This window comes from Anser cygnoides, chromosome 1, assembly GCF_040182565.1.
Source record: "Anser cygnoides isolate HZ-2024a breed goose chromosome 1, Taihu_goose_T2T_genome, whole genome shotgun sequence".
Classification (NCBI taxonomy): Eukaryota; Metazoa; Chordata; class Aves; order Anseriformes; family Anatidae; genus Anser; species Anser cygnoides.
The window spans coordinates 179,608,574-179,636,393 of NC_089873.1; the positions used below are offsets into that span (position 1 = coordinate 179,608,574).

Below are 27,820 nucleotides of genomic sequence, written 5' to 3' on the forward strand. Positions count from 1 at the left end.
AAAAAGTTATATTTACAATTTTATTTAGCAGAGTTAAAGAGCGAAGAATTTTAACACTGTTGTTGAAAAGTGTTTTTACTCAAAGTTGCCAAGATCTAATAAGTTATTGAACAGAAATAGCAGGCATAAGGCAATGAACCTGAACAGCCCATTAGAGATCACCCCATCCCCAAAGAGCAGAGCTGATAAAGGTGGTAGAAAATTTAGACTGTTTGATTCAATCTCCAAAATTTAGACAAAGATGATGAAAACAGGGTTCCACTCTTGAATACACCTTTAACATCTGCAGGTGAAGGAATTTCTAAAGCACGCAAAATATAAAGACAATTCCTGTTTCCAGGGGAGCATTCAGTGCTTTGAATCCAAGAACGCTATGTCCATACACAGTGGTCAGTACGTGACTTATGGCAACACATAGATGGTAAGAGATTAAAAACAGGGTTAGAATTTTTTCCATTCCATGTCATCAGGAGGATTTACTTCTACCTTCCTTTTACCAACATCTGACCAGTTGGTGCTCAGAACTGTGCCTCCAGACTCCATCTGCAATATAAGAAAAGGCTTGTTTAGTTTCCTAGAAGAATTATAGTAAATATAGCTAGTAATATAGAAGTCACATTTCTTACAACAGATTAATGAATTCTGGAAAACCTGATGAATTTAAACTCACATAGGAGCAATTTACACAGGAATTTCGTGCATATGTTGAATAAAATTTGAAAAAGCCATCATTCCATGATCTTCAGCCTAGCAGTACTTGTTTTCCATACTGGACATTATGAGATGCTGATAAAAAGAAGCTTTTAGATGCTCAGTCATGTTGTTGCAAAGGAACTATATATAAACAATTAAGAGGAATTTGATCCTGTCATCCTGGGCAACAATTCCAAGCCTTATAGGAAGCAAAAGCTGTATTCCCTTTGATAACACTAACTGAAACAAAGGAACCAGCAAAGCACAATCTTTCCATGAGACCTGTTATACCAACAACTCCCACTGAACCACTGCCATCTATCTATCTGAGGCCCAAGATTTTGGTGGGTAGAAGCCTCCTGACTTATGCAAAGCTTAGTATCAGTAGTCACTGTGCCAAAGCGACACCCTTCTTTAGAGACAAAGAATAGAGACTTACGAACGATTTGTTCATGGCACGTTTCACTTCATCTGTACCATCTGAATAGATTTGCTGAAAGAGTTTATTTAAAGCAGCATCTCCTTCTAACTTTTCATTCTTCTCCTCTTCTTTGATTTCAACTACCAGTTTGTCCCAGTTCCTTGTGTAGTGAGAGGAGGATGGATATAAGTGCTGGGTGTCTGAAAGTGGAGATGTTAGTTAGCTAAGCATTTCCTCATGACTTTTAAAGCTGCAGTTTCCAGAACAGACATGTATGTATTTAATGAATCTGAAATAATGGAATATGAAACTGAAAATGCAAATGGATTCCTCCTTCCAGATACAAGCATCGCAATAAAAAAAATAGAAAGGGAACAAGAAAATGCTAGAGACCACATTCAGCAGCTGCAAAGTTTACTTTCAGGTAAATAATTACATAATTTAGCTACCCAACAAAGAAATTCTGGATGACAACAACAACAAAAATAACTGAAGTCAAAACGAGGCAGGAGACACTGGCTGACAGGAAGGAAAAAAAACAAGAGCCTACAGCCATAGGAAAATTTAAGTTAAACTGCAAAAATATCTGAAATTAGTAGATCAGGATGTCCACCTTTTTTCAAAGATGCCTTGTTAATCTGCCTTGAAACACTGCAAAAGCATTATTTTTCAAGAGAGGTGAAATACTTAATGATACTTAATTCTTTAAGTAGCAATATACCCACAACAATGCAAAGAATTGCAAAACAGTGACTGAAATAAACAGCTGAACAGATAAAAGCCTAAAGGAATTAATGACAAGCATATATCCTCAACAGTTCATCAGATTAATAGAAGTTATGCCTAGCCTTACTAACTGAATTTTCGTAATGCCCTGCAGACCATTTCTGTCATTTTCTGGTATTAAAAAAGAGTGAGCCTTTTTATTGTAAATACAACACTGTGATTTTATTAACAGCTTTTAACATACCAATTATTATTAATATCTGCAAGTACTTTGCTAAAAATAAAGCACTTAACACTTCCTTCAGATAACAAACCTGGTGTAAATTGCTTTAGCTTTGGAGAATCTCCCTGTCCCTCTAGCTTCTCCCATCTTACAGCTTCTGGCTTCTTCATTTTTATTTCAACCTACAAAACACAACACAAAGAACAAATTAATCCAGATGGCAAACAGTTCTGAGAAATAGGTTCAAATTAGTTGGATTCTGTAGCAGTAAGAAAATAATTAGGTTGGTTTTAGAGACTGTGTCTAACATGAAGCCTGCATTAGAACAAAACATACCTACCTTACACTATGAAGTTATAGTACTTAATGACACGTCAACTAAACTCTTTTATGTGGCTGCTCAGCTCTTGCATTAGTTTCATCCTTTTGTTTTAGTACCACTTCCTTGTGCTTACTATTCACTTTCTGCAAATCATGGCATCCCAGAAGTAACAATCAGCTGCAAAGTCTACACTGCCAGGCACCAAGGTGCATCTTAAGCATCTGTTTCTCGTCAGTCAGCTCTAATAATTAAATAGTACTTCCGAATGACTGCAAAATCCAAGTGCTAGGTTTACATCCCATCCAACAAAACCTGACGTATTTGATGTGTGCTATATACAAACCAGAGAAGCATCCATGGACAGTGCTCATCTTCCCATTGGAGAAATTCAGAAGCTGTATTCACTTGGTTCAACGAACACACACTGCTACAGAGAAAACTGCCTAGTACTCATTGACAAAACTGGCAATTAAAAGGGGATATGGTTGCAATTATCATAGGAGAAATGAAATTGAGTTAAGCATGTCATGCCCCTATTCACAACTACCCGTAATCCCTTTAGACAGCCATATTGAAGTAGTTTTTCATAATTAACCTTATCCTTGGTCAGAGGATTACAAAGTTGCAAAACAAAGACTGCAAAACAAGGAGTGTCTAGTGTCACTTCTAGATGACAAACTCACTTCAGGAAGCATCACAAAATTCCTACGATACTATCAATTGACTTAAATCTCTGCTTGCTAAACTTCAGCAGTTCCTTATTTGTGCACAGCTTAGCATAAGGGAGTTCTTAGTTCTACCTAAAGCCACTACAACCTGGGGATCCCTGCAGACCCGAGAACAAAGGCACCTCTGTAAAGCTAACCCCAGAGATCCCAGCAGCACGCTCCTTGCACAGCATCACGTTGATCTGAAATTTGAACTTTATTTATTCGATTCTTCAAATCTGTCACTGGTGAGTAACAGCCCAAGATGCCTTATAAAAATAAAGAAATGAGCTCATTTAAGTTTCAAAGCTGCCATATTTGGAATCATGCTGCATTTTAAGAAACAGAATATTTAATTACCACTGCTCCATTTTTTCTTTCCTGGGGAAACTACCACTTCCCTTGACAAGTTTAAATATACATTTTCTACCACTAACTTGTACTGAGAACAACAAGTTTAAGACACGAGGCACAGAATGAATGCCCTTCAAGGCAGGATAGAGCTTCAGTCTTAATAAGCACAACAACTACATGGAGATGACTTCCCCACTTCCTATGTCTGCTGAATTTCCAATGTTTTTAGCACCCTTTGAAGTCCCAAAGGGAGCATCATAGTATCAATTTTTCAAAATGTGGAAAGGTATCAGTCACAGAACAAAAATAGTCAAAGAAAAATAAAATACTGTATTATTCTAGTTGCTCAACCTACTGCCCCTAAAAAAATCCCTCATTCAAGTTTAATATTTTAATCTCTATGAACACAGATTTGTTTTAACTGTGCAGAAGCAGCATTCAAACTGTGCCAACGATTATTACTCTTCAGCAACACTAGAGGAACCAGCAAATCTTCCCTCACTGGACTCTCTTAAAATCACTGCCGAAATTACAGGCACAAAGCTCATTTTATGAATGCTACACTCACAAATCGAATGCTTTGTGATGAGCATAAAGAAACTAAAATATTTTTACACAGCTACATATACAATAAATAGGTAGTTTCATAAGTGCCAGAACTGGCAGGTTGGTTTTGTTTGTTTTGGCTTGTAGTTTTTTTTGAATGGATTTGGATCTCATGAGTCAAACATTTAAGTTAATTAGCCACTAACAAAGGCGCTAATTAGCTAGAAGTAAAACACTGAGTCTTGATTTCAAACAACCTGTCTCTCCTTCACTTCCTACAGAACTCTTATCAAGTTGTGGCAACTGTATTATCAACTCCAGTGTGTGTTTAAATCGAGGAGGCCTTAAATTCAAAATTTTTAATACTCTAATTAACAATGCATCCCCATTGAACAGCCTTAACAAAAAAAAAAAAAAGCAAATTCACAATGCTGAGACTGCTCAAATCTATACCACTTCAATCTTCCTTGTTTGTTTCTCCCTTTGCTATCTCCTCTTGCCCTCCTGCTCCAGGTTTCCACCAACATCTTTAAGAATCTCCCCACAGACTTTCATCTGTACTGAAAAGAATGATCTCTAATGCAACATAATGTTTAACGTGAACTACCAAACACGGATGTTTTCTTCACAGAATACAACCCTCCTCAAAGATCCCTTTGGCTGTTCAGACTGCTCTGCCCACACATTTAAGAAAAATCTTTATACTTTTGCTGCTCCAATAATCCCCCTCTCCTTTTTTCCTCTGCTAGCTCTTACACTTTCCTCCGCAACTGGCCCTAAGCCGGTGCCGTATGACAAACATCCCCAAGGAAGAGGAAATGCTACAAACTAATTCCCAGTGTAAGATGCAGATTCCTGAAGTCTAAACATTTCAAACCAGAAGTATATACAGCTGAGAAACTGAGACAGAATGCATTTATGACATAATTAATCCTTTAGCCCATCTACTCCATCCACTTCAATTCAACTCACTCAGGCAAAGTTGCAGGCAGGAGCAAATCAAGCAAAATCATTAGCTGTGCACCATTATACAAGCACATCTCCAAAATATAAAGCTGTAAAATTCTGCTTGTGAAGATGCGTATTTCTTCATCTTGAGAGCTTTATTTGATCTGAGAAACAACTCTGAGTCTCAATTATGTGCACAAATGGCAATAAATGCATTTTAATGAACATTTTAAAGCGGATACGGATGGCTATCACACAGACAAGTGACACATCACTGATGTCACACCTAACACACAAGTACTGTTAGCTTTTTCCTCTCCTTGGAAAAAAATTCAGTACCCAGGCAAGAGAAATACATCTCAATGTTTTGCCAACTACTTTAACATAACATTTATATTTCATTAAACGTATGCCTCATGCCAACTTTAGAATAAGACAGGAAAAATGATTGTAAATTAAATGCTTTGCATGCCAGTTTAAGAAGCTGCCTCTGGTCGTTATCCATTTAATCACATGCTACTTCAAGAACTTTGTTCTGTAACAAAACACCGCTAAAAAAAAAAAGAGGTTCAAAACCTTCAGGCATATGAAGCTTAAGTAAAAAAGTAAAAGGTAGGTCCTGGTTATTCTACAAATTCATGTTCACTGTCTATTAACACTACAATGCACTGTTATACTGAGCCTGTGTCCCATTTCCACAGTTACTCCCTTCTGAAACAGCTAGTTACAGAATGCAACAAAAGCAAAGAAGCCCTGACACTGGCATTCATCAGAAGTAAGAAGTGAAGGACAGTAAGATTCCCAGAGGAATGCTGTTTTACACCCATCTGGTACCCACCGTCTCACTCCCTGTCACCATGTACCTCTGCGAAGAGCCTGGCTGGCTCCACCACCTCCTCTATCCCATCCCATTAGGTAGCTGCACACAAGTAGGAAGATTTTTCCTCTTCAATAAAGATTTTCCTCTTCTAAAGGTTGAAGCAGCCCAATTCCTCAGCCTCTCCTTGTAGCTCATGCCCTCAAGCCACCTGCCCATCTCGGTAGCCCTCCACTACACTGGTGTCTTCCTTGCACTGGGAAGCCCAAAATAGGACACAACGCTCCAGATTTGTAAAAAGTTCAAGTGCAGAAATAATCCACCTATTGTTATATTCTCCTGTTTTAAGTTCCCCAGATTTGGGGTTAAAAGTGAGTAAAGTAAAAAGGAAAAGACACATGGAAATTTGACAGAGCAATTCAGGCAATACTTGTTTGAAATTCTGTCTGAGAAACCCATCCTGCTGAGATGAGTGTCAAATCGAGGAATCATCATCGAGAAGAGACCACATGAGCAGTGAAAGGATACAGGAGTTTCTACTCATAAAAGTAACATTCTTTAAAAAAAGACACAACAGATTAAGACAAATTTGTTTGCATCTAAATCCAAGTGCTATGTATGGGAAAGATGCCAGAAAAGACCTCAGAAGCAATCTTAAATGTTTCATTGGCAGTACAAAGGCACCAAAAAAAAAATCTTACTTCAAGAAGAGTGGAATAGAAGAGCATATAATCTAATTTTAAGAAAGAATTTATCCCCTTAGAGATAAATACAACAGTAAGTTATGAACAGTAAGATTCTAGGTAGAAGCCTACTGCTAAAAAAAACAACACCCAAACTTGTGACAAACTGCGCGAACTCATGCTCTAAGACAGATCTCACCAGTTTGGCTGAGAAATATTAAAAGAATTTTGGTGGTCGTCTTTGAAAGAAAATCTGGTATACACTGACAAGTTACGAGAAATTCTTTTAACTCCTAGTATATTTTATATTTCACAATTCACGCTAAGGGAAAGTTTGGTTGACAAATTTGTGTCGAGCTCTGATCAAATAGATGAAGGGAATCGAAACTGGCAGAGCTTGAGCAGCAGCTCAGCCACTGATTTTAAGACATGAAAAAAATACCCTTTAAAATTTGGATGTTTTGCTGTATTAAATACACGGAAACGTGAAATCAGGATTTCCAATCATCTCCTTAGTTATTTTACTGAATTGTTGACTATTACTGAACTGTTGACAGTTTTGTCCGAGGTGTAAATTCAAAATGTTGTTATTTTGCAATCACGGCATTTTTTTTAAACTAACTCTAAGGTGATGACCCATTATCACCATCTTCTAAAAAGGTATGACCTATTCAAACTTCTATCTAAAAATCATATGCACAGTTTTGGTATCCTAGTTATTCAAAGATCTCTTATAAATTGCTTGTATTCTTAATTCCAGAATCTTTTGTCCATAACTTTAAACAAATTATACTGAGATTAGGATAACTTTCCAGTGTAACCACAAATTACTGATAATTAAAAAAAATGTTCTGTAGAGAAGGTGTCCTAACAGGAGGGATTTAGCATGCACCTTCCAATTTCTTTGCCAGCAACATACCATGGATAACAGTGTACAATGATCAAAGTTTCCACCTCACTAACATTATATATCAACCACTTGTTAGAATTTGAGATTTTTTTTTTACAGAAGGAGCTAGCAATACAGATCAATTTGGTAGCCTAAAGCTCTTTGCCATCACATCCTTCCCGTAAAGCCAATTGTTCTCATATCCACCTTCTCTCAAGACAGAGAGAAAAACTCTTACAGTCTTATGTAACAGCATTACATAAAGCATGGGCATTGATTCATACGCTTGTTTAAAATATATTTCTCAATATTAACAAGTTTAAATCTGCCCCATACCCACCTGCACTCACAAGGAACAAAAAAATTAAACTTATTCTGAGCCAAGTAATATCACACCAATCATCAGGAATGTTTCTTTATGGTCTCGCCAGGAAATTGTTCCATCTAGCCCTGCCTAAGAGATGCAAGAAAATTCAGAAAAGCATCCAACTCCTATCTTAAATATCGGTTTACAGTTTACAGAAAACACCCAGAAAGTTTAGGGAGATATGAATCTGCATGAAAGCCTCAAAGAGAAAAGAACTACAAGCGAGTGGGGAAGAGTGCATTCAAGCCACTGCAAACAACTGGCTAAAAATAACCGAAATGAGAAAGTCTCTTCTAAGGGTATGACTGCAAGAACCGATTTCATTTAAAATAAATCCATACCCTCTGTTTATCTATCTGTGTACACCTACCTCTGAGTAAAGACTCACACACTTTTGAAACAATTTCAGTCTCAACCTTTCCCTTTACATTTAGCAACAAGCATCAGTGTGCTTTTCCAGTAAAGTTGCTCTGGGTGTTTCAGCATTTGCAAAGCAAAATGTTGGTTTGAGGAGAAGAAACATTCCCCTGATGCACACCAACTACCATATTCTTGCCATGAAGCTGCTGCGAGTATGCTCCTACCTCAAACACCTCTATAACAAATGTCAATTGTGAAAAAACACTGAGGATTTCTAACACCTCCCTGTTTGCAGCACAACTTTGATATCTAATTCAAGGAAAGTTCTGGGGTCACAAAACTGCTTTTAGCCACTTTTTCAAATGGCTCTAAACCGCCATTGTCTGCAAAAAGCCCAAACCACTAAAAAAAGTGAAAACTCACAGTAATTGTCCCCAGACTATTTGGAAATGCAAGAGCAGAGTAGAAGGAAAAGAGAAAGCACTAGGTCAGGTTTCCTTCAAGAGGATAAGGACACACGAAAAAGCAGACACTCATCCTCACTCTCCTCACCTAAGTCTGAGAAATTCCTGAGCAGCATCACGAACATGAATGAAGACCCAGAGAAACTCTCACACAACACACATTTCCAAGAGAACATAGCCAAATATTCCCCTGGAATCCCAACTGCACTGCTTGACAAATAGAACAGCAGAGGGAAAAGAAAGCGGGGCTGACTGTGCACTAAGAACTGTTTCAGAACATTAGAAACCCTTGCACTACTTGGCATTTCTATTCCCTGCTCTATCTGCTGGACAGAGCCAAGTCAGCTCCTCTGCCTTAAACGTATTTAGTCACTCATTTTAAGCTTGTATGCCTGCCATGGTTTTGGCTGAGATAGGAGTTAATTTTCTTCGCAGAGGTTTATATAATTGTGTTTTGGGTTTTTGATGAAAGTAGTGGTGATAAGACACTGACTTTGGTTGTTGCAGAGGACTTTTCAGCCCCTTGTGCTGCCCTGCCAGTGAGCAGGCTGGGGGTGCACCAGGAGCTGGGAGGGGACACAGCCCAGAGAGCTGACCCCAAGTGGCCAAAGGGATGTCCCGTGCCACATGGTGTCACGCTCAGCAATAAGAGATGGGGAAAAGGAGGAGGAGGGGGGATGTCTGGAGCGGTGGCATTTATATTCCCAAGAAACCACCATGTGTGCTGAGCCCTGCTGTCCTGGAAGTGGCTGAACACCTGCCTGCCGACGGGAAGCAGCAAATGGATTCCTTGTTTTGCTTGGCTGGAATGGTGGCTTTTGCTTTACCTGGTATCTGCCTTTCTCTCAACCGATGCATCCTCACACTTCGACCTTTCTGATTCTCTCCCAGTCCCACCTGGAGAGAGAGTGGCCGTGTGGGGCTGAGCTGCCTGCCAGGGTTACACCACAGCAAGGCCTTTTTCCTGTTCTGATGGGAGCAGAAGGATAATTCCACACAGGCAACTTCCAAAGAGCGAACTCGTTCGAGCCTTTACATTTTGGCTCCCTCTGCTGGAAATAAATAAAAAAAACAAGTAGCACCACTAACAGGTACCTTCTGTTAACTGCTGAACACAACATGCAGTTTTCAGTGTGGTACAGGTCTTCCCCACCTCACCTGACACCTGAACACAACTGGGGATGGCCACCAAAATACAACAAATCCTACCTACATACGGTGTACAAAATCCCTTCTCCTTTCAAAGACCAGACCAGCTTCTATTTATGAGACACAAATCTCTAGTTTATATGTAACTTTTTGAGATGCTGCTACTTTTTGCTCTATCAGGTTAACATAGTAACATTTTCCAAGCATTCGGACACCTTTGACAGATTGGAAGTTAACCAACAACGTCAACGAAACAACACCTAATGTATCAATTGCATTTTTTTACTGTTGACATTCTCTGAAAGAACCAATGCCAGAGTCTTTAAGTTCTGTCTGCTGCTTGCAGTCACTTTATGATCTGTAGTTCTCCAAATAAAACTAAGGCTATTTTCTCCTCCGGAATTTGCATCTTTACCTTTATTGTTTCGCATTTGTCAAGTGATGCTGAATTTTAAGCAGTACTGAGATTCATCTCCAGCATCTCTTTCTTACCAAAACATGCACAACTGCTTTATCGTCTGCCAGTTCTCGTGTTCCATCCTCTATCCATTACATTTATTAGTTCTAAGAGGTTTATGTGAAACTCAAAGTCTACCCAGTGCAAAACCTGCCTGCGTGTCACGCTGTTTCATCATGTTGGAAAGAAAGACCAGATTGCTCACTGCCCAGTGAAGACTTACAATATGCTAATGGCAATGTGCCTCTCATATTCAGTACAGCAATACAAAATAAAGCTGTGTGAACACACACAGGTGTTATCTGAAATTACTAATCCACAGGAAAACATCTGCTTCTATCTCATGAAAACACGGTTTCTTTAAAAGCTTCTAATCACGGGATGTAACTGGCATCTCACATGCTACAGACAAATCACAGGGCAAGACTTACTGTGGAGCAATCCTGCAACCCTTGTGCTGCAGAGATCCAGGCTGGGCTATCAGCTAAGCAGGAAGGAGCCACAGCCTACTCCAAGCGCACAGGATTCCTTCCGATGTAAAGCAGATCACAAAGGTACTCTGAGAAAGCTGTGGCAGGGTTAAGTTCATTGAAAAGGTGAAGCCAGTGACCACTGCGAGTCAGGGAACCATCCCAGCAGTCAGACCCTGGCTGAACCCAGTGGCTCCCAATAGTTCTGGGAGAACAAAAAAGCCACTGCTGGAAGCCAGCGAGCTCATCCCAGAGGCAGTGAACATGAGAATGATTTTTTCCAGCCATGTCCTAATCTCTTATCTGTACTTACCTTGCTAGCTTAAATACCCACATCTCAGGCACTGCTATCAGCAGCGCTAAAAAAACCAACATCTCACCCTTCTCTAGCCCTTAGCTAAACAGTCTTCAAGAACCTTCCAACACACAGCAAGATGAACAGACTTCACTAAGTTTGTCAGTGCCATAAAGACAAGAGTCCTCCCAGATTCAGCCTCCTGTCGCCACTCCTCTGAGTCTTTCAAATCCCATCTAGCTGCGATATGCACATACACTCTGGGAGCCTTTCCCCTCCCCTTGGCCCAGTCTGCAGACTCTTATCAGGGCTCTAGGTGGGATTTTGTTTTGCTTTGGTGGTGGATTTTTCTTGTTTGTAGTAAGAAAGAGAAGAGATGGGAGAGGTACTCCAAATAAACTGCCTGGCAGAGAATGGTTTTGTTCCAACTGAGAACATGTTTTTGAAGCGAGTCTCCTTTCACATTGCATTCCTTTTTACCATCCTGGTTCACACTGAAAACCATCTAAGAGCACGTGAACAGATTCCTCTCGGATGAAAGTCAACAAGACAATGCATTCCAGGAGCACACTTAACTTGCTCCCACTGCTAACAAGGCCTCAGACCACCAGACCAGACCAGAGCCTGTCTGAAGTAATCCCTCAACTATATCCAAGGAAATGCTCGTCTTCCCACACCACTACGAATGAAGGCACACATGGCCAAGGTGGCTGCAACAGATCCTATTGGATCTCAATACCTCTACTTGGAAAAATGAAGCACGTTTAAGAAGGAAGCACTTCAAACATCCACCTCAATTGCTCAATTTTTCACATCTAGCAAGCTTTCTTATCCCAACTGCTCAGAGGCTTGTCCCAATGCCAGAGACCCTGATGTCTCACAGGCCAACCTCCCATTCTCCATTACAAACGATTTAAAACTCTCAAGAATAGCGACAGCTTCAGATACACTAGTGACACACAAGGACTCAAATATGGAAGATCTTGCAGATCAGCAACCCTCATGTATATGGGGGCTGTGGGGTCAACATCTCCAGTCTATTCATAACTTTGAGGAATAATATTCACTAACAAAGAACTCGATACAGTAAAATGTTTGTAAATTGGGAAGATAATAAAATTAAGTCTCCCTTTTCAAGTCCTTACAGAATAACTTCATGTAAATGACATATCTTTGCAAAACATTTGAGAAGTAATAAGATGGTTTATTCAAAGTAGTAACTATGTATTTTCCATCTTGCTCACATTTCTAGTATTTCTAGTATTCAGACAAACGCTGACACTACACCATGTCCTTTACAGCGCTTAGTGTTTTTCAAAGTAAGATATTCTAAGTCTTTAAAGAACACTTTGCATGCTTAACCATCCTTAATGCAGGCCTGCTATAAAATATTTTCTTCACTGAGTCTCCATCTGCTGGTCAGTACTGGAATTAGCTGATGCATCATTCAAACTGTATTCCTTCACTGTTTTCACCAATGTCCCCCCCTATATTTCTCTTGTCTGCACGAGGAAGTACGCACTGAAGCGCTGACTTCACCTGTTACAACTCCTCCTGTATTCTCACTTATCCCGCCTTGCCTTAAAATTATTCTCTCAAAACTACATGGAAACTGTAACATTCGGAAATAAACGCAAAGTACTTACACTTCAGACGCTGCTTGAACACAACTAAAGCTTTCGCACCACTTTAAGAATCTCAGCCTAAACCATGCTCCAGACTACTAGAGATTATTCAAATAATTAACCCAGGCTGCAGATGGTAGCATAGGAAGGCACAGCCGTGATAATTTCGACAGTGCTGAGACACAGGCCTGATACTTCACAGAAGTAATGGCAAACTTCAAGAGCTATGAGAAGTCTAACACCAGCTAGATAAGAATATAAAGCAAACAGGACCTCACAGTTACTCATTGGACAGGGTAGGGGTTCATTCTACTTCAGTTTATATATATAATAACAGAGTAGCAGACTTTGTACTTAATTCAAGCACTCTGTTCCATTACCACTTTGTAAGAACTCTTTACCACGGAGTGTAGTGATAGGACAAGGATGAATAGCTTTAAACTAAAAGACGGTAGGTTTAGATTAGATAAAAGGAAGAAATTATTTACTGAGGGTGGTGAGACTTTGGAACAGGCTTTCCAGAAAATCTGTGGATGCCCCATCCCTGGAGGTGTTCAAGGCCAGGCTGGATGGGGCTTTGGGCAACCTGGTCTGGTGGGAGGTGTCCCTGCCCATGGCAGGGGGTTGGATTTAGATGATCTTTAAGGTCCCTTCCAGCCCAAGCGTTCTATGATTCATGTGATTCAACCACAAAACCTGCCCAGCTTCCTTAACGTGAGGAGTGGAAAACAAGACCAACTTTGTGGAAACCTTCTCATGTCATCTTGAAGTTCCTCTTCCCTGAAAACATGCAGTAACTTCTACAGGTACCTTTCTGAAGTTAACAGGTAAAGTGGAACACGAGAAAGCAATGGAATTTTCAAAAGCTCTACAAAACCACTGCTGAAATAGAAGAATCAAAAACATTTACTCCTGCTTCAGAGGTAGGTTGTCCACAGAGCCAAGTCTGAACGTGTCTGTCTACGTATTATGCTACGATATGCTACACCAGACCACAGTCAGTTCCTTATTTTTCTGTACCTGTACTCTGGAAGACAAAATGTTGAGGTAAAAGCATTCTCTCTCATGCCATGCAACTTCCAAGTGTCTCCAAGCAAGCATTATGAAAAGCCTTGTGAAAAGCCAAGAACAGGTAACTATGAGTGAGTAACTTTTACCAGCAGGAAAAAGTCATGAAAGGGTCAAGAATTATTTCAACACTGAAATCCTACAGGTCTGACATTTATTTCTTAGGCACATAAAGATGACAATACTCCATAAGACAGTATCGACTCCTAAAAGTTGAGTTAAAAAAAATCATTCACGCTTTCCAAATACCCAAAATGTACAAGTAGACCACAGTCATCTTTCAACAGCAACAGTTAAAAGCATCCTCAACGTAACTGTGATATGCACTTCAGTAAGCAACATATCACGTCACTATTTCTGAATTTTGCACAAGTTTAGAAAGCTTTCCACTGGCTGAAAGGCACCTTGAAGAAAGAAAAACATTTCTATATGAAAAGCAAGACATTATGACTGTGGTAATGAGACATGACATTAGAGCAGAAAAGTTTTCAACGTCAGAAACAGACAAAGAAATGATTTACACTAAGAAGAGCTTACCTTTGTTGAAAGCACTTTAAATGTACTTTGCTCTGGCACTATAGAATGAAGAAGAACAAGCTTTAAGTTGTAGTCTTCACCTGATGGAAGTCTCACTGATGCACTCATCTGTTAACAGTCAAAAACACATCCCTGGTCATCTTTAAGAGAAGTTTTCCCTTTCCAAGTAAAGGATTGTCATTTGGCACCAAGATTAAGTGATTAAATTAACGAGCCTTCGCTAGGATACTTAAAACACCAGGCATCAGAATTTCAGGTACCACCACTATGCTATTGCATTATTCAACAGGGTGTTTTACAGTACACTACAAAGATGAACAGGAGATTTCAATTCTTAGCCAGCATGCACTCAAAAAGCCTATTATCTTGTCAGCTTGATCTGCATTCTTTAGGGAAAAAATATGGCAAATGAACTATCAACACTTTTATAATGAACCATGAAAACAATTTGCAACTTCCCTTCTAATACATGCAAGCTATGTTAAACTGCTGTGAGCACTTGCCGCAAGTTAAAGCATACAGTATCAGACACTTCTGCAGCTTGCCAAGTACCAACTTAGTTGAGAACCTACCTAATCAATATTCACCCTTAATTAAACAGTTGTCAGTACCGCATATGGCATTACAACAGTGATTACAGTACTTCCTTGAAACACACTTTGTTGCCATTATCAATTGTAGTGATATGAAAATCAAGATGAACTCACCCATTGTTGTTTTTCCATAACCGTACTAAAGCAAGATATTACTTATTCATAACTATTTTGAGAGTACCTTGTTTCTGTCTGTTCACATTCCAGATGCATGCGCACACAAACATTTTAACTTCAGATCACCTCCTCCCCCAACCCTCCAAACACCCAAGCAGCTGAAGAGACAGCTGTTCCTTCTGCAGCATGCACAACACGCTTGTGTATAAATCCTACAGACCCTGCTGTGGCAATAGCTCCCTGTTCACTGTACATAAAAATGCTCAGGCAGAAGACCACTTCTGCCATTTTTTCCTGCTGTTCCAGCAAGCGATGTTCACTTTTAATAACTACACCTTCTGAAATCTAAGGATGCGTATCAATAACCAACATAAATCACCTCTCTCTCTGAGAACTGCACACGGACGTCGTCCTTCTGCGCATTCTTGATCATTATAGTCACGATGACTTGAGATTCTGTTTGGTACCAGTCATACCTTCAGAAAAAGAAGCAGGAAAGTTATCTGCAAGGATACGTTTAAGAACAAAAAAAACAAAACCCACAAAAGTTAGAACATTATTGTGTAGTTTAAGGGGGGGGGATGGGAGAGATGTACAAAATTAGACTTCTTCCCCTTCCTTTAACAACACAGTTGCAGACTTGACAAGTAGTTAAAGAACAGAGTATCTTTTTTTAAAAATCGAGAAGTTTGTAAAAAGTGGGCCACGTTCTTAACCAATTCATATTATTGTTGGACTTTAATAAATTAAATAGCTCAAAAAATTACCTATACCAGGCACTACGGGCAGGTCTTTGAATTAAGCTCAGCAATAGGACCAGAAACAGAAGCTTGAATGCTCGCTCTCCCAGTGAGAGAGAATTGCACCTTCAGTCTGAACAAAGACCATGACTCGGAGAAACATTTTACTTAGACTGCCACTTTCTGAAGTTTCTGCAGAATTTCTACAATCTTTATCTCGCATATCCAATCCCAAGTCAGCAAAGAACAGTTATATGTCAATTATTTTAATTCTCACAGCAAAACTAAAGTCAACTTACTTGATCTTTGATGACAGAGGTTGCTGTTGTGTACTCTAGTTGAAACACATTGCATTGGAAAGTCGTATCAGTAAGAGAAAATACAACAGACATATATAAGCATAAAGACACAAATCACTCTCATACTGATCACTTCTCTTTTCCTGACTTATGCATGTGCATTAACGTACAAAAGAAAGCTGAAACTCTTCACTCTTCTCCTAGCCATTTATGACAGACTTCAAACAATTTACCAGTTTACAGACTGACAGTGCATATATTTAATGTATCTTACAATACAGGGGTCACACATTTGAGAAACAGCAATTGAGTTCAGCTTCAACTCGTTTCCTTTCTGAATAAGGAGATCTGAAAGATGCATAGTGGCTGTGTTGCTCATCTTTAAGTCACAAAGAAAACTTGAAATAGATCTGAGAACTTCAGGCACGATTTTCAAACATAAAAAAATACTTCTAATGGTAAGGTTTGTCTTTACATACACTCATCATTTCTGTACACTTTCCTCCTCTATCCTACTACTAAGGCATAAAAAATGGAAGTAACTATGAAGGAGGGAGCATAACACCCAGAGCAACTTCACATCTTGGTCTCCAAAAAAAATAACCAAACAAGAAGGGTCAGTTTTGATATTTCTTCTAATTTCCAACTAAAAAAAAGAAAAAGACACTGCTGAATTACAAAACCAAAGAAAGTCTGAAAAACACCATGTGCAAGCTACTGGGGAAAAAGAAGCTATCTTCTAGCAATTACAAGTGAGTTGGCACTGATGAGATGAGCTGGTTAATTTGTTTAGAATTGGGCCACAGACTGCAAACAAGAAAGTTAAAATTGACTTTAATTAGTGCACAGTAATTTCCAGATTTGTTCACCACTCCTAGGTTTTCAGCATTCAAATTTTGCATCCCTGTTTGCAAAACAACGTGTTTAGATCCTTCAGAATTATATGCAACAGAAGAGATTATTTTAAAACATTTGGAAGTTTCAAGATGCCACAGAACTCTAAAAGCAATTAAAGACAAAATTCAAAGCAGTAAATATATTAAGGAAGACACCTTACCATTTCTGTCTGTGAGCCTGCAGGGAAAAAAAAAGTTGTACTTTCAGAAAAAAACACTTGACTTACATGACTTCTACTCCATCTTTCTTCAGTTACTCTAGCCACTTTGCATTTATCCCATTCTCAACAGTTCAAAAGTTAAAGACATGACAATTCTACCTCTAGTCTTTTGCTTTAATGGCCCTTTACTTTTATTCAAGATTTCTTCATGCTACCCATTTCAATCACCAACATCTGCAAAGACACAACTAATACAAAACATGTTCTGATTAACAGGAGGAATAAGCTTCCCATATTTTCCTTATTAGGGAACTATAGAAACCTTTTTTAATGAAATCAAAACCACGGCACAAAAAAAAAAATACTTCCTACAAGTCTGTACTAGGATGTCACGCATATATAGAAATAGGACCAAGTTCTCATCAAATTTGTATGTCATACTAGGCAGCCACAGCTGGCGAATGAGATAGAATCCTGACAGTGTTTCAGATTAAATGTTTCAAAAGAAACCAACTTTTCCTTTGGTCCTTCATACTCTGTACTCCTAAAAAGGTAGAAATAATGAAAAAATAATTTTAACTTGTAACGAATAAAACTGCGTTTTTTTATTTTTGTTGTTGTTGGAATATCAGAGAATTAAGAAAATAGCTCAAAAAAAAAGAAAAGAAATGAAGAGCCAAGATAAAACAGTGCAATTTCATTTCTCCAAACAAAACAAACTGGAAAAAGTAGTTATGTCATTTGAGAAATGTGTATTATAAACTCTTTCTCTAAGAAGGCAGAGAAAGTTTTCACTCAAGATAACTCTCTGTAGGTAAGACAGTGCATGCCTATCACTTATATAGTTTCTTCAAACAAACCTAAACCTGGTAAAAAGTACCACCAGGCATAGATTTGTACATTCCTACATAACACAAAAGGGTTCTCCTCTAATAATTTTTTAGTCAACAGGTTGACATGAACTCTTGTATTGTTTCTACTGCCCCATTCTCCAATAAACACTGCAGGGGGGGGAGTTTTAACAGGCAGAGGAAAAAAAAAGTCAGCTATTCTGATATACCTCATTAAAACCAGCAGGCAGTTTAAGCACTTTGGGTAAGTTCTTCCCTGGGGTATCAGGTTGTAGGAAGATACAAAAGGAAGCTGACTGCCACGGTAAGACACCATAGCAGCAGTGAGTACCCAGCGAAGGCACTCTCCATGTAGAATGAAAGAGTAATGTCACCAAATTTCCACTGCTCTTTCCAACTTTATTTTCCGCAAAACTTGAGAACTTATTTTGATGTTGGTTTTAGAAAGAAAGCTGACATGCTTCCACACTTAAAATAAGCTTGAAAGCACATGAAAGTGAGTTAAAATTGTCTGAACTTGAAATAGGTACTCCTCTGTCACGTATTATTATTAGATTAAAATTGTAATATTAAATTAACTCTGAACTAAGGAAGAGTTCAGGACATATAATTGAGAGAAACAAGGGATAGGAAAGTGCAACTTTTTTAAAAACACAAAAACTCTGTTTCAAGAAGCAAGCTATAAACAACACAGCTTCAAAGCACAGGTCACATCAAAACCTGCATCAAGTAAATGCTCTTTTTCTTACCGTTTAGTGTTTCCTCACATCTTTTAATCCAAATAGTAAAGGTATCATCTACATCTAGGAGAGATCAAACACAGTAACATTAAGACTCTTCAAGCACTACATGCACTGAATAAAGAACGATTTCATTCAACCACCAGCTGGAACAAATTCATCTGAATTTGCATCAATTTATTAAATTGTGATTATTATTTCCCAGTATCTTCTCATAAAACCTCTGCCATTTCCATTAAGCTTTAAACATTTTTATACAGCTCTACTATTTAACTCTGTTACATTTAATTAACTGAAATTAATTTGTAGCACACAAATTTTTGTCTGAACTGACCCATTTATACTACTGCTTTCCAACCTGCTCAACCTTTATATGGCAGTTGGAAAGCAAGAAATACTGTTTCACACACTTCTCCATTATCCTTAAAATCCTTTTCCCAAACACTCAGTCACATGCTGCCTCTCTAGAGAAGTATCAGAAAAACCAGTCTGTTCTGTGGACAATCCAAAGTGGTACAAGTTTTCACCAAGTATTTCCTTTTCTCCTGGTGGTTTCACACATACTTTACATACACATCTACAGTTTCAGGTATGTTAGAGATACGTAGATGCCAATTCCACTCTACAAATCAAAACCACAGAAAAATTTATTAAGACATTTATAAGTCTAGGAAACAATCTCCACAAACAAATTCACTAGAAAATAGCTAAAAAGGTAGCGGTACAATGACAGAACAATCATCTCATTTCAGCAGAATTCCCAGAAAAACCCTTCACAGTCAGGAACGTTACAAACAAAGTGGCAATATTACTGACCAACTACTAAGACTAGCTAAATTTATCTTTTTGCAGTAGCAGGAATTCACATTGAGGGAGTTCACACAGTAAAAATCCCCGCAGAGAGCTTGAGGAAGCTTAAAAAAAGAAAAACACCACGCTGTTCCCAGCCAACATGCTCGTAACACTAAATGTGGCTCCACTGCAGTTCTGCAAAGTATTCACCTCAATCCTTTCAGATAGGAAGTGTACACAAATGTTGAGGTGTGCCTTAAAATTGCTACCAACTCCTCAGCACCATTTCTCTCTTATCTTCTGCCATCCCTGCTAATCATCTTCAAAGTTGCTGAAATTTTAAGTTACATAACATTTACGTAACCTCTCAGATGCTGTTAGGAAAAGATAAAAACGCAAATAAGGATACGGCCATCTTGACATTACAAGGCAATCAGTTTTTGGTAAGTCTTTTTTATGTTCCTAACAAATCCTGGAAATAAAATACCTGCTTTCAGATGGAAATCTCCAACATTAAGCAGAGGGTTCTGCTGGGGATCCAAAAAGCTGCCCTCAATTACCTACTGTATACCTAAAGCATATGGACAACTGACCTAGACTCTCCTCCAAGTATATAGGGAAAGGAAAGAGACCCAAGATGCAGCATACGAAGTTCTGATTTGATAAGGAAAATACTTTCAATAAAAAGGCAGTACAACAGTGGAGCTGATTGCCCAAAGAGGCTGTGACATCTTCAGTCTCCGCTGTCAAAGAACCTAAGCAAACTTTAAAGTTAATTTGGCCAGGGCATGGAGTTTCCTGAGCTCCAGAGCTTCCCTGAAACTTAAAATTATTCTGTAATTTTCAAAGCTTTACACCACAGCCCCCCAAAACAGCTCTCTGTATTTTTGCACCTGGGAACAAAGTTTATTAATTAAAATGGAAGTGAAATGGAGTAGGTTCAAGAGCCTAAAGCAAAGGGAAACTGAGACAAGTCTACACTGATCCAACCTCAGATTTTCACCAGGAAGTGATGAATTCTTTTTAACTACAGCCTATGACAAGATTGCCATGCAACACAAACTTTAATAGAAAGGTCCATTTTTCAGCCCTACTGCCCTAAAAGATCTCCTTGCCAACCACTGCCTCTTTTCCTACATACCAGCACATCACAATTAGAGGCAAATTTATTTACTACTCAGTAATTAAAGTATTCCCCCAAGGAACTTAACAACAACTCCTATTAATAACTTTCTAGTTCAGAAAGACTAACTGGGTCTTCACTTGCACCTACCAAGACATTTTCTTTAAAAAGTTGGCAGAATTCACCTTTACTAAATCCATTAGGTAGTCACAGCAAAAAACAAGAACATTTCTCAAGTGTAATTGTCCTAAATCCCCGTGATGTACCGAAGAGTAGCAGATTACGCTGCTTTTTCAGTCTGAGGCAAATTAGTGAACTCCATATATTCACATGCGTCGTCACATGGTTGAGTGGAAGAAATCTTGCTTCATAATGTTATGTTATAAAAGAAAGAAACTCTGCACATTCAGTAATTCATCGTGTCAAGTCCTACTTAGCTATCGCTGTAGGTGGGTAATGGGAAGCTTGCTGTAGTTCCCTGGGCCCGTCAGCACTACCAGTAATGAGCACAAGCAGCAAGCCCATCTCCCTTAGCATTACAGACAAAGATTTAAAACAGACCTTACATCAGCAAGGAACGTGTAATGGTGTACTTCTGCCCCCTTGTGTGGCAAAGAAAATAGCCTTGTCAGCAACGAATTCCCTGCCACAGCAATTCCCTGTAAGGCAGCAACAGCTAACATCTCTTTATCACCTGCTTAGTGGTACATGGGTAATTTTCCCGTTGTGCTGTGTTCATTTTGCACTCGCTGTGCTTAACTGGAAGTTAACTGCTCTGCCAAAATGCTCGTGCTCACAATTATTGTCACTTGGAATCCAGCAAACATTCCACAGAACTGCAAATTCTGTCACTGGCATCAACTTGCCAACAAGATGGGTAATATATTGAAGAGAATCACCTAAAAACCTGTATCTTTCAAGAAGTCTTCAGGAGACCCCTCATCTCACAATAGGCCATGGGATTTGTAATGACAAAGAACATTAGAAGCAAGCTTTGGATGAGAAGCAATCAGGAAGTACTGGGAACCTTCAGAAACATTTCAGCTGGGTCAACAGCAAAATTGACATGTTAAAATCAAACAGGCAGAAGTCATGCGATACAGCACAGGAAAAGGTGATGCTGTAGTTCAGGGATTCTGAATTAGCCAGAAGCATGCTGGTATTCACTGCCACAAAGACATCTGCAGCTAAACGTGCTGCTCTACCCTACAACGTCAGTGGGATGCAAGGCTGAAGAGAATGAAAAAGTGATGCTCTGGCTTCAGAAGTTTTTGTGCATACCATGTATTTTGAACAACTCCAACTGACAAGAAAAGCGACAAAATCTATGCACACAGAAAGCTCAAATCGATAGCAATTACTTGCGGTGAAGATGAAAAAATATGGAGAATTTCTGGCCCTGTCAGCCACTAACACGAAATTAAAGTGACTACAGATTCAATTCAGGAGTTACTAGTTTTCAGAAATAAGAAAACTTACCTATCAAGTAAGGAAAGCTACAGAAATCACAAGAAGGAAGCACTCCCTTTCACAGGATGATCCAAGAAAACTTGTCTAGATTATGAAAACTCATCCGTCTTTCTAGCGTACCAAAAAGGGGAGACTACCCAGTTACCCAAGCTACCAAACCTGAAAAAACTTTAAGCAATTAAAGCTAATCCTTCAGCTCCTATTCCAGAGCACCCTGAACTGAAGATTACAGCTGCTGGAATTCCACCACATCACCTCACCACCATCACCATTTCAATTCTGCTGGATTCAGCACCCAGGGCCCTTCAGAGGTCGGTTTCAACACATCAGTTCACAGGCATGTTTTTCTTTAAAAAGAGCAGTTTTCTGCAGACTTAATGCACTGAAAGAAGAGGCTGAACAAGTGCAGTAGTGGGAAGGGGCACAACCACTTCGCACAAAGAACTTTCATTAGCTTACGCTCCCATCAAACCCACGTTTTAGATCAGAGGAGCAGGTTACTTATTTGTGAACAACAAGCCAGTAACATTTTTAATAAAGCTTCGGGCCCCTGCCATTGTTACAGATAACATACCAGGAAGATCTTAGATCACCACAACGCTTATCAGCTTAGAACACTTTGCTCTGTGTAACTTTTCAAGGTGCTTTTCTTATAATTTCTTCCTGCTGTTGAGAACAAGGTGAGTTGCATTTCAAATGGGGGACAGGAGAAGAGAAAGGAGTTACAGCCATCTTGCAATTACTTTGTTGTGTGCTTCCCTGCATCTTATACCGAAGCTTTCCGTTCCTGCTTCTAGAAGTTATTTTTAAAAGCTCTAATCCTCCTCAAAATAAAACATGCACAGTTGGAGCTGGGAAGCCAACACTTTAAGAAAAAAAAAAAGAATAAATATGCTTCTGTAATGAAGTGGTATCTAACATGAGGTAAAAATCCACTGTCAGTTCAAATACCCATCAAGTTGCACACTCTTTTTGAAGACCAGTCCACCAAATGGTTTAACAACTAAAAATCTCAGCTACATACACGAAGCCTTTTCTGTTCAGAAACTTTTCTGTGACACTTACTGCCATACCAATAACATCATTTATCTGCAAGACCTCTGGGGAGCAGGGAAACACCCCCATTTTATAAGGCAAGAAAATCAGATTTTACTGGCTAACAGTTTTGATACACATTTTTACACAGTGTTATACTTTCAAGTAGGGATTGATCAAGCCTTCCCAAAAGCCAGTTCCGTTCCAGATACCTCAAAAATCAGGCACCCAACTCATTAGCCTTTTAAAAAAAACCAACAAACCACCAACTTGTTCTTCACTTTCTGCTAACACATTAGAGCAATTTTGTTGACATTAGCAAAGGAGTGCCGTGCACACATTTTAATACTTACTGTCCAGCCTCTGTCCCTCTTTGAACGACTCTAAAGCAGATGCATAGTTTTTGATGTGATATTCTCCTAACCTGACATGAACAAAGAAAAACATAAGGAAACAGTAATTACTTTTCAATCTAATCCACATCCTGAAGATAACAACATCCTTAGATTACACACACTATCGGTTAAAAGTACACGTGTCAGAGTTTATATCGCGTACGGAATCTGTTTTTGAAACAGCTAAAATGTTAAGATAATCACCCCAAAAATCAAGGTACATTTCTTAAAAAACCCATACTATTTCTTCTTATAATCACAGCTTTATTACAGGTGGTTTAGAAGCACTGCGACATGGAATTTACTCATTCATGGGGTTGCAAAAAGCTTGTATGAAGTGATAATTCAAATGCTGCTATTGCCCTACAGATAAGCACAATTTTCTCAAAGCACAATATATGATGATACACACCCTTTCCTAAGAAGTGCTACAGCATTACTGGGGTTGAGTTCTAGGGACTTCTTTGCATCTGCAACTGCATCTGTTGAAAGTCAGTTTACAGGTGAAGAACATTATAACACGTTACGAAAAGCAGTGAACTTCAAGTCTTAGAGTACACCTTACAAAATTCACTACTATTTTAGCTTTTTTAGCTTGCACACATCGCACTATTTAATTAAATTCAGGCAACTGCTATGGACAAAGCCTTCACTCAGCCACAGAGCTCCATGAAAGACAAAGCAGGACTTTTTTTTTTAATTAATTCCATTAATCTGTTTCCCAGGCATTATTCAGTTACCACCCTCGTACCACAACCATACTCAGTCCCTAACAAAGGAAAAAAAACACACGAGGATTGAAGGTGCTTACAACACAAAGCTTAAAGCTTGCCCAAGAAGTATACTAAAAATAATGCTGCCAAGATAGCAGTGTGCTAAAAACAAATGAAAAACTGGGCCCGCAGCCTACCCAATTCACTGGAAGTTTTGCAGGTACAAAGCACTCAAAGATGAAGACAACTTTTAAAGTATGCCCTACCGTAGGAGTAGCAAACTAAGTTATCTATAAGGCTTTCTGTTATTACTAATTTGTCTGCACATTTATGACATCTGCTGTAAAGAATGTGTCATAATACACTTGTAAGAGGATTCTCAGTGTTGCCTGAAGATGTTACCAGTGTAATTCTGAAGAAGAATATGAGCATAAGCCCGCTGACAATAACACTCGGCATCATCTGGATTCTTTTCCAAAGCTCTTGTCAGTTCCTGTAACGACACAGAAAGACGTGAAATGGCACCTCAAAAGTCACCATGAAGATACAATACCAAGCTTCGTCAACTAAGATTTTGGGGAAAAAAATACCCTGAACTGGCATGAATATAGATCTATACCTATAGATCAGCTTTCATCCAAAAAGCTCAAATATCAGAGCCTGAAGCACAAGGAACCTGCCAATTATATCCAAGTCATGAAGTCTGTTTCTTTCTGAGAAAACAAGACTTTCAAATGCCTTAAACATGAAGTCTAGCGCACAGGTGATCCCGTATGTTCCTATGATTCTCCTACAGTTCTTGTATTTGTACACAGGTCTGCTGGATTTGAGGAAGCAGTGCTGTGTCACGAACTCAGAATGAATACACAATGTGTCAAAATGCTTGTGGAGGAATAACACGCTCAAAGCAGTGTAACACGGGATGAAATTCTACCTTACATGGTATTATTGAGCATGGGAGATTGTTCTGAAGCATGTTGAGCAAGAGAAGTAAGAGAACGAAAGACTCTGGCAGCACAGGGCTCACAGGAAACATTGCTGCACAGTGGAAATAAGCATAAAGTAGTCCCTTGCTAGGGAAATCACTGAGTACACAGATTGAAATAACCATGTTATGCTCTGTGAGAAAAGATTATTATTTTTGCATAGCAATAAAATGGCAATGACTCAAAGCACATACCTGTAAAAAACGTCTCCAACTCTCTCTTTATGAGGGAGAAAAGTTCTTGTCTTTGCTAGAAGATGGCAAGTTTTCTGAAGCTACTACACTACGTGACTACAGTGCAGTAACTAAGTCTGCTAAGTTGACTGGATTTCCACTCATGCTTGCTTAATTCTGAAGGTGGCCAAGATACAGGCTTTAACTGGGCATAAATGCTAGTACAACAAAGCTGCCAGAACGCAGTCCCACCAAGCCAGAGATAAAAAGGAAGAGCAGAAGGGCCTGCCTTAGTTTTAATTCAGATCAGTGCCCTCTTCTCTTTCACTGCTGTCACATAAACACTTATGCCAACTAGGAATGAAGTGGCCACAATAGCTATCAGCATAAGATAAACGAATGTATACATAAGCGTGGTACATAAATCTAAAACCATGGAGGAATCTGAGGGAAAGGGATGCAGTAGACAGTCATAAAAAACCACTCGATCTCACTGTGTGGATGGCTTGTCAGCAAGTCATCACACCTCGTTCAGCTACACACGTGCACATCCCTCCCCAAAATGAATCCTATAGCACAGCTGTTTGAGAAGACAGCCAAGGGGCAGCTAGAAAATACCTGACTGCTACTACCAATTCCAGCTTATGGACATCAGCGAGAGTTACTTAGAGCAAGCTTACACCTTGCCCTCACAAGCACTCAAATGTACGCTTCCTGACTCGAAACTTCACTCCAGGCCCTCATCAGTGACCAAGCTGCAAATGCATTTGCAGATTCACAGGGCTCTGACCACACTAAGTTTGTATGAATTAAAAGCGCTTTCAGTCTTCCTGTCTCACCTATGCCTGAATTTAAGGGAACACCAACCCTTCTTCCTCACTGGACAACACTTCACCAAAACAATACGATGAAAGCTTGCTTCAAGTTACTTCTGACTCTCTCCTAAATCATCACCACTTACACTGCAAAACATTTTCTAAGGAAAAAGCAAATAGAAAGCATCCTTATTCCACAGAGTGGACTACTTTTTCAACTTAAAACGACACAAGAAGCCATTAAAGACTTGGCAGCTTTATCATTCAGGCAGTATTCAAACACAGGGGACGACCTTCCAGTTGTATCAGATCCAGGTGGAGAAGCCAAATCATGCGCTTCAGGAATTAAAGGAACCCAAAGTCCTGAGGACACAGAGCAGAAATGCCCCTGTAAGTCCTGTCAAGTGTGGAGACTCCACATGGCCCCATTTACAGTGCGTCACGTCCCAGATTATTAATATTAATTACATGAGCCAAAAAGCCACACCTAAGACCATGCAAGCACGGTGCACCACGTGTAGATCCAAACTTCCAAGTCATCAAAACGCAACGCTGCGCCATGGGACTTACCACTTCAGAGATTACCAAGTACAATCTGCCTGCTCAAACCAGTACTTTTGGGTAAGTCCTGAAGTACACCAGTGACATGAGTACTACTGCAATACGTATTAAATAACAACTATTGAATGTTAAATGGTATTTTGAAGCTGACAAAAAAGTCTCGAAGTCACTGAACACACAAAAAATTGAAGTATGGACTAGACAAGTGGAGCACCTATACTAATACTGAGAAAAACTGACACATTGTGACGATACTCTTTAATACTTCCAAAGATCTTATGGTGTTTTTTCATTTTAAATTAATTTTCACTAGGCCAAATATGTTTGGTTATTCCAAATCCCTTTTTATATGCCATTTATCTTCTGAAAAACTTTTGCAAGCAACAGAGGAAACCCCAGAGAAGTATGGGACTGAGCTGCACCTTTTATTTAGGGAAAGGTAATTCCGTATTACCTTATGCTTCTACCACCTACTGCACTCGAGCAGAACTACGCATTTACATCCTCCTCCCTTCCAGGTACGTAAAGACTTGATCCGCCAGTTCTATCTTCTCTTTACCTCTGTTTCTTTCAAGAAAGATAGCCTTTGAGAACACATCAGCACGAGTTAAGAGGTAAAACACAGAGAGAGGAGGAAAACAGAAGACAGGAAGATAAAAACTAATAAAGACTGAAGGCGTTTCTCCAATAAGCTTCTTTTTCTAACTGTAGATAGCTTAGAAATTTGGACTACAGTCTAATTATATGGCACAGAAAGGGTTGTTTATGCCTTTTTCCTGCATCCTCAGCTCAGGGAGCACCAGGGCGCACCTCGGGGGGACCTGACGGGAAGGAGCCCTGCGGATCCCCAACTCGTCGAACGGAGAAGGGAAAGGAGAAGGGAAAGCTGAGGGGAAGCCGGGGGAAAACCAGGGGAGAGCCACCTCACGCCCCCTTCCCCTCCTCTCCCCGCCTCTCACCCGCGCCGCTGCCGCCGGGTCGCGGTCGATGTCGCCGTCCGAGAACCTGCCGAGGAAACACAACGGCGTGAGAGGGCGAGGCGAGGCTGGGGAGGGCGGCGGGGGGCCGGGGGGCGCTCACCGCGGCGGCACGGGGGGCTGCGGCGCAGGGGGCCGAGCAGGAGGAGGCGCCGCCGCCATCTTGCCCCCAGGAAACTTCTCGAGAGGCCGCGGCCGCCGCGCCCCGAGGCCGCCCCGCGCGCGAGGCCTGACGGGTAGCGCCCCCCCCCCCCCCCCCCGC

The 27,820-nt window shown here is 39.8% G+C and overlaps 1 protein-coding gene across 1 annotated transcript; it reads right to left on the bottom strand.

The window, feature by feature from the left end:
• Positions 1–6: 6 nt before the first annotated feature.
• Positions 7–27,820, bottom strand: SUGT1 (SGT1 homolog, MIS12 kinetochore complex assembly cochaperone). The gene is made up of 13 exons (XM_066988208.1): positions 27,662–27,820; positions 27,541–27,586; positions 24,449–24,539; positions 23,746–23,815; positions 23,292–23,362; positions 18,528–18,581; positions 16,928–16,944; positions 15,871–15,905; positions 15,211–15,307; positions 14,122–14,229; positions 2,155–2,245; positions 1,133–1,314; positions 7–543 (listed from the first exon to the last, which is right to left on the bottom strand). The coding sequence occupies exons 1-13, from the start codon at positions 27,718–27,720 to the stop codon at positions 442–444; spliced, it is 1,023 nt and encodes a 340-aa protein (XP_066844309.1). The 5' UTR covers positions 27,721–27,820; the 3' UTR covers positions 7–441.

Bases quoted from the DNA above. Each gene is read 5' to 3' on its own strand.
- SUGT1 (XM_066988208.1), bottom strand. From the start codon at position 27,720: ATGGCGGCGGCGCCTCCTCCTGCTCGGCCCCCTGCGCCGCAGCCCCCC. The intron at 18,582-23,291 runs GTAAGTATTAAA...GATCTCTCCTAG, and splicing joins AGAGGGACAGAGGCTGGACA to ATGTAGATGATACCTTTACT. The intron at 544-1,132 runs GTAAGTCTCTAT...CTTATATTGCAG, and splicing joins GTGCCATGAACAAATCGTTC to ATGGAGTCTGGAGGCACAGT.